Source organism: Brachionichthys hirsutus, unplaced genomic scaffold, assembly GCF_040956055.1.
Source record: "Brachionichthys hirsutus isolate HB-005 unplaced genomic scaffold, CSIRO-AGI_Bhir_v1 contig_790, whole genome shotgun sequence".
Classification (NCBI taxonomy): domain Eukaryota; kingdom Metazoa; phylum Chordata; class Actinopteri; order Lophiiformes; family Brachionichthyidae; genus Brachionichthys; species Brachionichthys hirsutus.
In genome coordinates this window covers 466539-482150 of record NW_027180324.1, presented here as the reverse complement: position 1 = coordinate 482150, position 15612 = coordinate 466539, and the positions used below count along the sequence as shown (strand labels likewise).

The following is a 15612-nucleotide window of genomic DNA, read 5'->3' as shown; positions in this document are numbered from 1 at the left end:
TAATACATCGATCTAATCTTTGGCGTCCTTGACGGCAGACAGCTGAGACGCAGTCTTCTTGACCCGCAGAGCAGTGAGTCGAGCGGAAGGGTTGGCGTACCAGCACTCCCTCATCAGTTTGCCCATCACACGCAAAGCCTGGCGCATCAGCAAGAAGGAAATATGAATTTGTGTTAAAGCCACACCGTCATGACAGAAAGCTGAAAAGTCATGTTTTTAACTTGAACAGCCTGATTAATAATAGCTTTGCTGAGTAATAATAAATCAGGAGTCAGCCCCGCTGGGCTGATTGTCAAAGCTTTTAAGGTACAACCTCTGTATTATTCATTTACTTCGTCATGGCGTTCCTTTCTTTTAGAGTAATAATAATAATAATGGAGTTAAACACACTTCAGTGTTAGCCTTACTTGTCGGAAAGAGATTCATCTTTGAGTTATTCAGTATTGGACTAGTTTGTGCAACATTTCATCCAAGAAAAACACATTCAAGCCCATTCCAAACGGCCATATTTACATTAATAAAGTGGAACAAAGCCTGATTATCAATTAAAAGCGCACGAGGCTCATCATTTCAGACACGCTCTCCTCCAGGGCATTCATGCTTTGGTACTCTCTTATTTATTTTTGTCTAAACCACAAGAGTTTTGGACTTTAGAGAACCTGAAAGCGGTTTACATATTCCTTTTGTATAACTGGCACAAAACCGACCGCTGCTGCCTTGAAGTGGTTGTCGTTAATTTTGGACCAAGGCTCCTCCAAACCACAAGATGTTTGACCACACAAAAAGCACTCGTTTGTGTTATACTTTGTCTGATAAATGAAAACATTATTACTGACAATTCAGGGGCTTTCACATTTAATTATATCTTTTTTTATAACATTTTTAAAAAGGGTCCCCCCCCCTTCATTGTACTTAATCCCATTAAAAACTGCACTAGTACAAAATCATCAGGACTTAGAATAAGGATTTAACAAAACTGTGAAACACCCAGGATGATTTCATTTCGGTTCGTCCAAATTGTTTTGCTCATTTCAGACATTTGCAGTCGCTAATCACGAACTTGTAGCTCATCTAACCGATCTCATCATAGTTCAGAGGTTCAGGCTGTTCCTTTTAGATCCACACAAATTCGACTCATCAAAGTGCTGCTGAGAATTTTAAAAAGCTTTGTCGCCACCAATTTCATGGTTTCAGTCACAAGTGAAAGGAGCTTGAACGCTAAAAATGTTTAAATAATGCATTTTCCAGTTAGTGGATTAGATTGTGCTCATACACGTCGTTAACTTAGTCTGTTTCCCTCTGTATATGACTTTAAAAACTGAAAACACACGCCACATTTACCATACCATGATAACTTACATGATGACACATCTGAGGGTTTGCTTTCTCACCTCACAGCTCTGCCACTGGTTGGGAATGTTCGGTCTGAGTTTCTGCTCACACACCACCTTCCTCATGTCTTCAATGGTGGGATCAGAAGGCACCAGGTCATAATAAGGCAGCTGAAAATCTTCCTGAAGTCCTGAGAAAGTCACAAAGACGTGGATTTAATCCATCGCGCTTTTCAGAGAGCAACCATCACCAAGGTGCCTCAGTTCCCCGATTACGGAATAAGCACGTAAAATCAATAGATAGTCACGGTCTGACTCTCAGAAAGTTCTGCTTCTCGCCGATGAACCGAGTCACTGCTAAAATCCAGCGTGTTGTTTCTTTGACTCTAAATAATGAGATGCAAATCAGTTAAGAATCATTTCAGTAAATATGCTACTAACAGATAAAAAAAATACACAGAAACTGACCTCTTTGGTGGCAATAATGATGTACAGCGTACTACAAACAAGCCGACAGAAATTAGAGTTTCATCTGTGGTGTCGCGTTTGGCTAATTTTGGTATGGCGTAATTTTGCTGAAGACCAGTCCATTAAATATTTCTGTGTGTGCGTGTGTGCGTTTTAAAGTACCTCCAACAGAGCATCTTCGGGCCAGTTCCCAGAACACCAAACCTAGCGAGTAGATATCTGCCCGTTTAAAAGACTCAAAGCTGTGCATATTGATTGTCTCATCCAGGATTTCCGGGGCCATGTACCTGCAAAGAGCAAACTGATTAAGGGCTAATATAATAAATTAGCCCGTGCTTCAAATATCCATCACTGATTTGTGAGCCTGTTTGTCACAAATCTTTTTCCCCAGATGAGCTGGAAGTCTAACAAATGGAGAAATTGTACAAAAAAGCCTGAGTTTTAATCACTTGATGTTACAGAAAAGTGTACAAATTCCCAATTACTGTATACTTTGTAAGAATAAGAAAGAATAAAAGAATAAGAATAAAAGAATAAAATGAGAATGATAATAAGAATAAAAATAAATAATAAGAATAAAAGTATAAGAATAAAAGCATAAGCATAAAAGAATGAGCATAATAATAAAATAAGAAAGAGAATGAGAATAAAAAAGAAGAATAAGAAAATAGAGTGAGAATAAAAGAACAACAAAGAGAATATGAATAAGTATGAGACACTTGCTTTTAAAAAGTGTTGCATCATCCCTGCATTGTGCTTTCTAATACAAAATAACTTGTTACTTTGGTTTAATGAGATTTTTGTTGAACTTTTTCCCTCACCAGACCTTCAATAACACCAAACATCCCTTTATTGCAAAGTTGCGTGTGAGTAACGCGTGTTAACAAGCAGCATATTCATTTAGGAATCCCAGGTGGGACCGACTGTGCATTATGGATCCTTACAGGAAGCGGTGCCTGAGATAAAACCTCAACCAGCTGCTGCAGCAGTTTGGTTTTGCATTTCTATTTTGCATGTTATTTATGTATTGTCTTGTAATGTAGATCCGACCTCTTGGTTCCCACTCTGCTGTTGGATGGTATGTCGATGATGTTGGAAGTCGAGTCATGTTTCACAGCCAAACCCAAATCAGCGATGGCTGCTGTGCCATTCTTCTTCACCAGCACGTTTTTAGACTTCAGATCTCTGTGAGCAACAGCAGGTTTCCCTGGAGTCAGAAAGAAACACCGATGTGCTTTACAATGTGATCAAACTGCTGTCACCCTTCAGTGATGAGGAGGGGATGAAAAGGCAGGATTAATGGATGTGGAAAAAACACCTGCGCCACTGCTGTTAGAATTAATTGCAGACAGGAATTAAAGTAATGTTAATGAAATAGCGCAGATTAATCATAATAGGCTTACTGTGAATTGTCTATCCTGGAAACAAGTAGGTCAATCGATTATTCAGTCAACTGAAAAATGTCACCATCAATTTTCATGCTTTCAAAAATTTATCAAGCTGCATAAAGAGCAGATATATATATATATATGATGCATGTTCTATATAGTATTTGCTAAATTATTTTTATGTATTTAATACGGTGGCCCTGAAGTGCAAATCACAACAACAAATCGTATTGCACACAATAAAGAAGGAATCGCGCAAACAAGAAAAAAAACACACACACAAATAAGGAATCGCGCAAACAAGAAAAAACACACACACAAATAAGGAATCGCGTTTTGTATTCTTGTTTGCGTGTTTTATATTCTTGTTTGCGTGCTTTGTATTCTCGTTTGCGTGATTTCATATTCTTGTTTGCGTGATTTCATTTCTTGTTTGCGTGATTTCGATTCTTGTTTGCGTGATTTCGATTCTTGTTTGCGTGATTTCGATTCTTGTTTGCGTGATTTCGATTCTTGTTTGCGTGATTTCGATTCTTGTTTGCGTGTTTTGCATTCTTGTTTGCGTGTTTTGCATTCTTGTTTGCGTGTTTTGCATTCTTGTTTGCGCGATTCCTTCTTTATTGTGTGCGCTACGATTTGTTGTTGTGTTTTGCACTTCAGGGCCACCGTAATTTAAGGCTAGACATACAAAGACTACTTTGATATTTGAGTAACTTATTTTTTTGTATTTCTTTTTTTACAATTTAGAGACGAAACAACCAATTCGTTTCAGAAAATAAAAAAATTATCTTAAAGTATTACCATAAATTACCAGGACACAGAAGTAACAGTACATATTGATTCACTTACCCTGTGTGCCAATGATTTCCATGTGTAGATGAGCCAGGCCACTGGCGATGGACAAAGCAAGGATGATCATGCCTTCCACAGAGAGCGTATACCTGTTCAGGTGGTCATACAGGGAGCCATGCTCATGGTACTCTGACACCAACCAGAGCTGGGTCCACGAGCCATTATCTGTAGCAGGTGGAAAATAATCCAGTCACATGTGGGCACATGCATCTCATACAATTTGTGTTGTCTAGATTAGCTTTGGTTTCTTTATTTAGATCTCACACCTTTGTTGTCAGCAGCAATGAAGCCTAAAATGTTCTCATGTCTGAGCATGACGGTCTGATAAATCTCTGCTTCACGGAACCATGACCTCTCATCCCTGGAGGAGAAAATCTTCACAGCTACATCTTCTCCTCGCCACTTTCCCCGCCACACCTCCCCAAATCTACCCTTCCCGATGGTCTCCTGTAGGACAATTGTCCGAGCTATTGTCCGCTGGACCAGCAGTGGCAGACCTGCAAGACACACGAAAAAACGCCATGAAATGATATTATGTGTACCGGTAACTAGAAAAGCACTCCGAGAGCACAAACCTCCACCAAGCAGCTCAATACCATCATAATCGGATTTGCACATCAACATGGTGATCCGGATCAGCATTTAAAGGTTCTAAATTTTTCTTTGTATCTTTTTACACCAACCATGAAAAATAAAAGTGAATCCGAATGTAATTATTGTTGAATTGTGTATTTTTAACCTTTTTTTTTAATCCATAAAAGGTGTTTGCAATATTAACATTTTATATTTTTTAATGACCTCATTCTGGATCAGTTTCAGAATACATTTTGCATGATAGTGCATATCGGACTCCTTTATGACTGTGATTTTTGGTGAGTGAACTGAATGCATATTTTACAAGAAGTTATCTATATTTTTAAAGACCTCCATTATAGGTAAATTGGAAAATCCAGATATTTATTTTTACCCAGACGAGTATCCGGATCGCTCTTTAAATTTAATGAGCAGTTTTTCTAAACCCGCTAACAAACAGACAAACGGATTCAAAAACATAACCTCCTTGACAGAGATAATTATTTTATTTCAGTTATACCACGTTTACTGACATGTGGAACCATTTCCCTTACCAGAACCAGAGCCAGAGGTGGTCATGTCACAGATGAGATCTTTGAGACATTTATCTGGTGACATCAGCATTTGGTCATCCAGAGGCTCTTCAGGGTCCTGTTTGTGAGATCTGCTGTAGGTGGCGCGGTAGCCCTGCACAATAAGCACCCCCAACAGGATGGCCAAACACAGCAGGCAGCAGGGCAGCAGGATCACCACAACTAGCTGCAGCCTGCTCCAGCCGGGTTCTTCTGAAGGCCTCTCTGATGGCACACAAAGAAACGCTCGTTGAACACCACTGTTTCCCTTAAGTGAGTTGCTAATGCAAATAACATTAGAATGAGAGGGACTGTGTAATTATGATTAGCAATGAGCACCCATGATTTACTTCACCCCCTGGTGGCGATTGTCAAGTACATGTTGTGTGCTGTGAACTTAAAACACTCAAATATTCTGATGAGCCACTTCTCAGAAAACACTTTAACATGAGTTAATAAAAAAGACAATAATCTTGTTCATCATAGTAAAATCGAGAACAAGGGGAACTGTGCATGTGGTAAATATATGTATGCATATGCTAAATGTCATGCATCAAAGATAATGAACAGATACAGCCATTCGTTTTAAATGCACAGACTACAAACAGGAGCACCACAAGGCCTTGCAAGAAATAGCGGTTAGGCTGAACAATGTAACCTGGTAGTTCTCTCTGTGACCTTCATTCTGTCTGTGGGTGGACAGAAGAAACCTGGACACAAACAAAATGAGGAGAGCTCAGGGTGCTTTGACAATATGAGGTTTATAGACAAGCTGACAAAGCGATGTACCGACAACCAGTAAGTGCCAGGGAACAAAGTTCAGTCGGGGAAACAAGATATGATTCATCACTGATTTTTGAATCCATAAATGCGGTTTTCAATGTTAATATTTACTATTTCTTCCTGACCTCATTGGGGATCAGATCCAAAAGACATTTTGCATGACAGTGAATACCGGATTCCTTTATGATTTTTTAAATTGGAAAATACATGTTTTTTTTTTTATTCGTACGGGTATCCAGATTGCTCTCAAAATGTAATTTGATCTAAAGACACATCTTTTGCTATTTATTTTTCATCAAAATCCATCCAGCAGTTTTTCCGTAATAAAAACACACAGTAAACAAATAGACAAACAAGCAAGGAAAAAAGCAAACATCAAAAACATAACCGCTTTGGATATTAATGCACAGAAACCAACTAGAGTCAAGAGTCCTACAAGTGTCATGTCAACATAGATGACTTTTTAAAACAATTTTCCTTCCTTTCCATGTTTGGAAATGGATATCTGTGTTGGAAGCCCATCTGTGGACAGGTGCTGCAAATTAGCTTCAGCTATAAGCGCTATAATGCAGGCATCAGATACTTGTGCTACATGTGTCTATGTTTTGTCTTTGTCCACATTCAAATAAACCAGAAATAAATAAATAAACATGTGTCAGTCATCAGTCCCAGCCCGTCAAGGGGGTGTGTATGATTTTAATCACTGAAGGTCCCTGAAAACTGTTTTTAAAAATGATTGTATTTTATAAGAAACCATTATTCAAAGCACTGTACTCGCCGATTTTACATTTTATATAAAGGTGACAAGAACATCTGGCTGCCAATAAAAAAGTGGGAGGGAGTGGCGGTGGACAGAGATTTGTCCCATGGAAAATCTGAAGTGACCAGGGAGCAGCCTGAGGTTGCCTTCTTTACAGCGTCCATATGCTGGGTTCAAATTCAGGATCCAAATGCTTCAAAAGACGCCTGCTATGAAAGTTGGCAGCAATGGACGGTCTTCAAATAGATGGTCTAGTCTTCGGAGGAATTCACCCGCTCTTCCTCCTTTAATCTAAGCATTACAAATCAAATCAACGTACTCTTATTGTGGAAAGTTAGCAGCATCTCTGGTCTCTCACTGTTTTCCACAGAATTCCATATCCACTGGTGTCAGCTTTATGGCCAACGTCAACCCAACAACGCCATGAGAGGCTTTTAACTTGCAGTAGGACTACGGGGCTGATAAAGTATTTATTTATAAATCAGGGGAGCGAGGGAGGGATGGAGGGAGGATCACTAACCACCGTCCATTGCCTCTGCCCGATTTGTTATGTCACAGGATCTAGCAGGATCAGCCACAACCTCGTCTAGCCAGGGTCAGAATGAGTGGGAGATTCCACACCGAGGGGGCCGGTGTAGCTGTCAAATGAATACTGTAACCACAGAGCCATGCGGCATTAACCGACTGGGGTCTGTGTCCCGTCCACAGCCCACCAGATTCATATCTGCTTAGACATTGCTGTTTTTGTATTTTGGGAATGGAAAAGGGAAATAACAAATTCATTCAAAGCTGTGGTGGGCAACATTAAAATAGGCTGACTAATATTTTGTAAAGCTGTCACTATGTTCTCACAGTGGGACACAACCAGATTATCCATGGGAAATCCTAGTCCCATCTAGCGCTCTTTGTGCTAATAGCATGAAGGAAACATGCCTGAATCTCAAACTCCAGATCCAGGCTGTGCGTGTCCAGAGCTTCCAAGGATCCTCCTTGGACAGGAAGTTGCTGTGACAAAGAGCACAGATATTCCAAGAATAAAGAGATATTCTACTGGCCAAACATCCGAGTTGAGTATGTGGCACTGGTGTGGTAGTCCAAAATGAACAGGACACTAGTCAGACTCTCCTCCTGGGTCCGATTCGTACCGTAATTCCCGGTGTACAAGCCGCTACTTTTTTCCAATATTTTGAACCTTGCGGTTTATGCAACGACGCGGCAAATTTGCGTATATTTTCCCACTTTCTTTACGAGCCGTGTTTCGTTAAAGCCTATTTATTTTCGTTACAAAATTAACGCCCGCCCGCCCGGAGGGAAAGCCCCGCTTGCGCGGAGCTGGGGAGATCCGCGAGAAGGGCCCGGCGCGCGTCCAGAGTCGCCGCCGCCGGACCGCCGTACCCGGTCCCCGCCGCCTGTCCGCCATCCGCTACGCGGCGTCGGACGCGCCGCGTAGCGGGGAAGGAACCCACCCCCTCGACCTCCCGGGCATCCCCACCCCTGCCGCACCACGCTCCCGCGGACGGAGGATGAGGGGCACGGGGGCAAGGGGGACGGGGACACCCCGCCAGGCGCGCGCGCGCGCCGCGCAGCCTCCAACGGGCGGAGAGGGGAGGGCGACGGGGCGACTTATCCCCCAGCCGCGGCTCGAGCCCGGCCCCGCTTCGCACCCCAGCCCGACCGACCCAGCCCTTAGAGCCAATCCTTATCCCGAAGTTACGGATCTGATTTGCCGACTTCCCTTATTCTAACATGCCAGAGGCTGTTCACCTTGGAGACCTGCTGCGGATATCGTTACGAGCCGTGTTCCGTTAAATATCATTTGTCTCAATGCACTTGCGGCTTACGAATATGTGCGGCTTATTTTAGTACAAAATATATATATTTTTTAATTCAGTGGGTGCGGCTTTTTCACAGGTGCGCATAATAGTTCAGCAATTACGGTAGTTTACATTCAAGCGCATTGGATTCTCGCAGGCGGCACTAGGAGCCCTAGATGGGGCCACAGGAATCCAATTGTTTACACAGATCATTAGTCTCATGTACTAATAAGAAGAAGTTGACAAGAGAACCTGACAGAACTTCAATACAAATATATCCCCACGTGGGGGTGGTAATGTGTCTCTCAAGCTCTAATCATCACTGGTGCAACTTTGGGTTTCACGTTCCTCATCTGTTCCAGCTGTTGCTTCAGCACCTGGTGGTCTCTTCTGATCCTGATCCTTGTCAAGCACCACTCTGTTGGTTGGCCGGCAGCTGATAGACTGTTTGACATGTTAAGTCACTTGACTGAGTCTCTCGAAGTATCCTGTCCCAGCTTGCGCCAATGGATCCGGTGCTTAGGTCCTGTTCTTGGGCTGTTATGATCAGAACTGTTCTCATTTCTGCTGATGTTTTGAATTCAATCCAGTCATTTACAGGGACAGTAGATTGCATGAGATGGGCATACGGCAACCTGAGGACATGGTCTTAGAATTGGCTTCTTATATTGGAGCTACTAGAGCACGGGTAGCCTTAAATAGCACCAGACACTCCACTACCCATGTTTGGATCAGTGGGTCGTAGGACATTTAATACACAATCCAGGCAGTGCTCGAGTTAGTTTCCCTCGTCTGAGTCTCAAGTGATGCTTTGTTGACCCGTGGCTGGTGCTTTGACCCTCTGGTGGCATTCCCATTGTCCAGGTTAGGTTATTGACCAGTTGTTTGAAGGTGTTCCTTTGCATGGATCTGTCATGATCAAAGCTGTGTTAGAGCTTAATAAGCTGCCTCTATTCAGACATCAACACAGCTCTCCTGATGAAATCACGAGGTTTAAAGAGATCACGTCTTCAGTTCAGCTGGTGAATTAAAATACAAAAACATTTCTTCTTCTTCTTTTTTTTGCATTAGCCATTCTGGGCGAGTGCCTGCAGTTGATGACAGAGTTATTTGTGCTGCTAAAGAAGAAGAAGAGGTTCAAAGCCTCTTGCATCCTTCCATACTGATCGGCCTGGGCACTGGCTGGCTTCTCTTCTTGTGCTGTTGCTCTGTTGGAGCTGGGTGGGTCTTTATGGAACAGGCCTCTGCTCCCCAGGAGTCTCCCTAACGACATCCGGTTATGCTTCTTTCCCACTCAGGACCTGTCTTTCCTGATACTATTTGGAACGTTAGACCGATAACTTCCCTCCAGGCATTCTTGAACTTGGCTTGTGATCTTCTTCTCCAACGACTCTCTGTATGTTGTTGACCAAGTAGCTTGGATTACTTTTGCAATAGCGTAGATAAGACCAACGGTTTCTGCTGTGTATTTGGTTTATCTGTATTTTATTGATGTATTGAACATCTTGAATGGTTGTGGGAATTCATGTTTCACAGTTCACGGAGCGTCTTTGTTTCCAGCTGTGACAGTAGCATTACTCTGATGTTAGATCACTGATTGATATTTCTATAGATCATACCGCCCCAATATCTGATGGTGTAGAAAGGGGGTCTAAGCCTCAGGAACTGACCTGTTCCAGACGTTTTATCTCTATATATAATACATAGAGAGATCTTATGTTATTCTTTTGTGCATCTTTTTCAAACACTTTTGGATTTTTCGAAAAGACTGCTTAAGTGTTATATAGGAAAGGGTGTTTTTTATGCCTCGTTTCTGTGCTCTGTTGAACACAGACACGCAGTCGAAGAGCAGTGTGAGTTGACAGATAATTAAAATAATTATATTTGCTGTTAACCTCTGTTCTCTGTCAACGCAAACATCCCCCAGGTACAAGTGGAAGTCATTATCTATGGAACTCCATTTGTATCTTTGCACTTTAAACTCCGGCCCTACATTTCTTTTATCTATATTTTTAGATTCCTTAACCATGAAAACACACATTTAGGAATTGGATTCACTTTGATATCATTGTTAGTTTAGAAGTTATTCACAAAAAGCACACTTTCAATAATGGCGGATTCTTCTGGATCTAGAATTCTAGATCTGTAGCATTTGAAGATACAACAAATCCGTTTGCCCACTACTAATTCCACAGTGTCTTGGTAAAGGCCAAAAACAAAATTATTTAGTTGTGAATATTTAAATAATATTTAATATTTACAGAACTAGGGAATACGGGACGACATAACAGGAGAGCCTGAAAACACTGACGGAACAGAGAGATAGGAGCTGATCAGGTGAGATGTGGAACAGGTCCGTCTCGTTCAGTTCAACAACATAGTAACCCTCACAAACGGGTTTTAATGTTAAAATGTCATATTTCTTCCTGTCCTCATTCTGGATCAGATCGAGAAAACATTTTTGCATGATAGTGCATATCGGACCCCTTTATGACTGACTTTTGGTGATTGAATTAAATGCAAGATAATATTTTTGAGAAAGCCTCCATTGTAAGTAAATGGGAAAATCTGGATTGTGACAGTAGCCACGATCCGGATCAGATCCGGATTACATTCAGTGGTAAAAGTCCTCACCCTACATGACTGTTAAATTTGATAAACATTGGTCAATCAAACCGAGATATTGAGGGACAAATTTTGAAGCTCCATTGACTGCAATGTTACTGGAAATTTCAGTCAATGGAGCTAGAATCCAGGATCTCAAAATGTAATCAACTGTTCCTGGTAACATTCACAACATTTCCTGAGAATCTAACCAGGATCTGTCCAGAACATTTTGGGTCATCTTGCCAACATGACTGCCGGCCGGACAGACATACAAACGGCGGCGATCACATGACCCCTGCCTCTGCGGAGGCGACCAGTGATAGATGTGAGATCATTTAAAAAGCATCCGGCTGGCTTTACCTGGATGGAGGTGCAGCGTCTTGTTGTTGCAGAAATCAGTGAAGCAGCAGTTCCTCTTGGAGACATTTCGGGAACTGTAACAGAAGAGCTGGCCCTTCATTTCAGACGGTGACAGGCAGGACTTGACCGTCTTCTCCGTCCCGTCAACCAGCATCACCGAGTTCCAACAGGCGCCATCTGCAGTCGTCTCACAAGTATGGTTGGCACACAGCTGGCATACACACTTCAGACCTGAAAGCAATTGGATTAGTTGAGATGGTTAGATAATGCTTTTCCTCACAGACCTTCTGCAGTAGACACAATTAAATGGAGTTGTGAAATTACTGAGTAGAAAAAGGACACTAGACAAACAGTCATTTGAAAAACCGGCCATCGTCAGTGGTATTTAACTCTTTCAGGGCAGGTTTTCCTCATTATATAAAGAGGTTCATGCTCTTAAATGGCTGGAGATGGAGGTACCACTGTAATGCCTCTTAGTTTAACACCCAGATAATCTTGTCTTCTACATGGAGCTGCCATCATGTTTTGTTGGCAAGACCGAGAGTGATGGATTGGTTGCTCATTGTGTAAAAATGCATCAAACACTTATATTTACCCTCGCCGAAGCGGAAGCGAGGGTATTGCAATTGGGTGCGTTTGTTTGTCTGTTTGTTTGTCTGTTTGTCTGTCCGAGCGCATAACTCAAAAACTAGTAACCCAATCGACTTGAATTTTTTACACAAGCAAGGTTCTGTCCGTGGCTCGGTCCTCCCCGAGAATGGCGTTGATCCGGATCTGGATCCAGATTCTAGAATTATTTTTATATCTGGAATTGTGCCTGTGCTGTAAACTGCCACTTTAAGAGGGAGGGACACGAATGGCATGATGGGAAAAAGAGTCCAGAAGGAGTCTTGTAGTACGTTCCGGAGCAGCAAGCCAGAGCAGGTTTGGCCCCTCTGATCCGGAAGCCCTGTTTACTGTCTCACAAGAACGAATAGTCTTTTGGAGGCGAGGGTCTGCAATCTCTGATTGTCGTTTTCTAGTTCTTCATATATTTTTTTACTTGGGTTTCAATATTAAGTTTCAAGACCTGTGCATGGATTCAGTAAATATATTTTAAATGAGATCTGAAAAGGTGATCATCCTTCAAGGTTGTTAAGCAATTCCGTTCGGAGGGTTGGTTGCTATGGCTGTGTATTTGAATTAAAAAGTACACTTATGTATCATTCAAGTAGCAGTCATGGTGGTAGAAGATATAAATAAAGCATTAAAGACAGATGCTATTCATATATATAAGCACAGCATGAACCAGAATAATATAATAAACTCTTCAGCAACATTCATTAAACATTTCAATAGCACTTAGTCATTATTTGATTGGAGGCGATTATTCAGAAAGATAATATGATGGGAGCAAGGATTGAAGGCTGGGACACGCCACAGAGAAACTCTCTCACTGAACAGATGTGGAGAAAATAATTTATCTCTGAAATACCCAAAAAGAGTTTTGCTGCTCAACAACCAAGATGTAGTGATCAATACTTCAAGAGGCAGGCATTGTTCTGCATCTTAAACTCAACACATCTCATGGAATAGAACAACAATAACTAAACCACAAATGTGTTCCTCAATCTGTTGATCATCTTAAGAGTAGTACATCGAAAGAACCTTTCCTTCATTTATGTCAAGATGCTTAATCTTTTCAAATCACTAGGTGCCATAGCTTTTAGCAAATGCTGCAAATGCACTGATTCTTTTGTACTTGGTGGACGTTGTAAAGTTCATCCAGCAGCAACAACACAGACCTCTCGACAGAATCAGTAGGCGAACGCAGAGATCACGACTTCAGTTCAGGTGAATGAAAACACGACAAATATGTTTCACTTTGGAAGAATATCTGGGAGTTGATGGGCAACAACTCTTTCGATGACAGCAATTATTTGATTATGGTTAAATATACTGTGACTTGTGGCTCTGCATCTGGGGTATAAAAATCATTTGTGTGACATTTTAAAGCCGAATAGTAATTGAACATATTACTGGTACATCTTTAATCATGTGTGCTGTTAGGAAAGAATATTACAAACATACAGTGTATTATAATTATTTGACATTGTTTAGCATTTATGAGACACTAAAGGAAGAGCTTAATCATGAAAAACCAAATGTGCATTCAATATGCAAAATAAAAAAAATACATGCACAAAAAAAAACAACACAACCAGCACAATGACAGCGCACCAAAGTGAGCAGAAAACCATAGTAAACTTGGTGCAGTGGGTAGCGCTGTATGCGTGGAGTTTGCATGTTCTCCCATACATGTGTGGGTTTTTTCTCCAGGTTCTCCTGCTATCCTTTACATCCCCAGACGTGAATGTAAAGGATCTTTGAGTATCTTGAAAGGGCTATATAAATACATGTATTATTAAAATAAATATATTTTCCATATGATGTCCTAATATTGTATCCTTTCACTGTTCCGTATCGTATTTTTACATCAAATGATCATCGGAGCTCCTTGACATTCAGTCTAACTAACAGGTTGAGCAACATCACAGCTGCATTTCTCACGTATTCTTTTATGGGATACAACAAGCGTCCAGCCTGGAGAGTCCATTTATGAAAGACTTCAGAATCCCAATTTATTCACACACTTATACAAAAATAAAACAAGCTGTGTAACGACAACCAGAATTAATTTAAATGAATCACGTGTTGCAGAATAACAACTGAGGAAAACATTTTAAGGAATTGGACTTCGCAGATGATAAAAAAAACAAAACAATTCTGTACGTCTTGAAATAAGGTTTAAACTGCAGGTCTAACCAAAGTAGTTCTTTAGCAGCCTTGATAAGAACTTTTGGAACAACTTGTGACGCATGGTTTCAGAACAGACGTGACAATGAACCCTAATGAAATGTTAATCATACAATGTTGTGCAATTATCACGCGATGATTGACTGAGTTAACATAACTCAATATTTAACAAGCCACGTCGATGTGTTAAATGGTGCAATTACATCTTCCTGTTGACCCATGTCACGGTCGCCCCTGGTCTCCCACTTTACCTGCGGTCAGCTGGGCGACAGACAGAAGGATCAACGCCGCTTGAAGGCTCTGCGTCCTGGAGCAAGTCATGGCAAGAGCGGCATCTGCTCCCCCCTCCGACGCACCGTGCACACAAGCCACCCTGGAGAACACACACGCTACATCACGGGGAGGTCCGTCACGCACACGCCACGCACACACGCCTGACACTGCATGCAGGAATGAAACTGTAAATGGTTTGCTCCGCCTCTGCTGACTGGGATTAAGCGGATTAGCGCTGCAGAGACCTCTGATGGAGACATGTGAGCGCGCTGCGCATCCATGGAAGGGAAGGCTCCAGTAAAACCACCGCCGAATGAAGAGGAACTTTACTTCAACTCTCATTTCATTCATTTATTCACAAAGGTTGGTGTCGTTGGAAACCAGGTCAAATTGTTCATATTAGCATGAATACATTTTGGCAGGGATAAGGAAGAGTTTGTTCATTTGGAAGTATAATATGAAACGAAGGAAAAACAAGCCCGCGACAAGAATTGAACGAGCGCATATGAATATGACTGCAGGGTTAGAGATACAATAGTTTGTTTGTCTTTGGGGATGAAATAGCGACTAATTCCAGATGAGTGCTGAGCGATACTTCCGATACCAGCTCTTTATGCCCTAAAATCGATTCTCAAATCAAAATATCGACACTTCAATCATTTCAGGTAATGCATATCATTAACAGGAACACAGTGGAAAGTAACTAAACTATTGCGATCCGGCCAAAATGATGTGATTGGTGGGAACTACTTTTTCTTCCGCCTGGGTAAGTGCGTAATACGTAAACGGAGCGGCACTCTGCCCCATCACTCACAAACAGACAAGATGCGGTTTGTGATGTTTGCAGAATAACGATGAGGAACCTCAAGTTAAACACGACACAGACCAGCGTGTCAGGGGCTGCTGGGGCAAGACTCACGTCACTGACGAAGTCCGTCGGCGCTGCAGTCAGGTACTATATCCAGGTACTATCCAGGTACTACTACTACTGTACTTTCGGCTTGTCCCGTGAGGGGTCCCCACAGCAAATCAACG

At 41.7% G+C, this 15612-nt stretch overlaps 1 protein-coding gene across 1 annotated transcript; it reads right to left on the bottom strand.

Annotated features, from left to right (window-relative positions):
* Positions 1 to 12: 12 nt before the first annotated feature.
* LOC137912759 (activin receptor type-1C-like) lies at positions 13 to 14625 on the bottom strand. Its single transcript, XM_068756897.1, has 9 exons — positions 14556 to 14625; positions 11509 to 11739; positions 5167 to 5409; positions 4306 to 4536; positions 4037 to 4204; positions 2850 to 3006; positions 1962 to 2086; positions 1392 to 1522; positions 13 to 138 (listed from the first exon to the last, which is right to left on the bottom strand). Exons 1-9 carry the CDS (start codon positions 14623 to 14625, stop codon positions 13 to 15), a joined length of 1482 nt encoding a protein of 493 aa, XP_068612998.1.
* Positions 14626 to 15612: the final 987 nt, after the last annotated feature.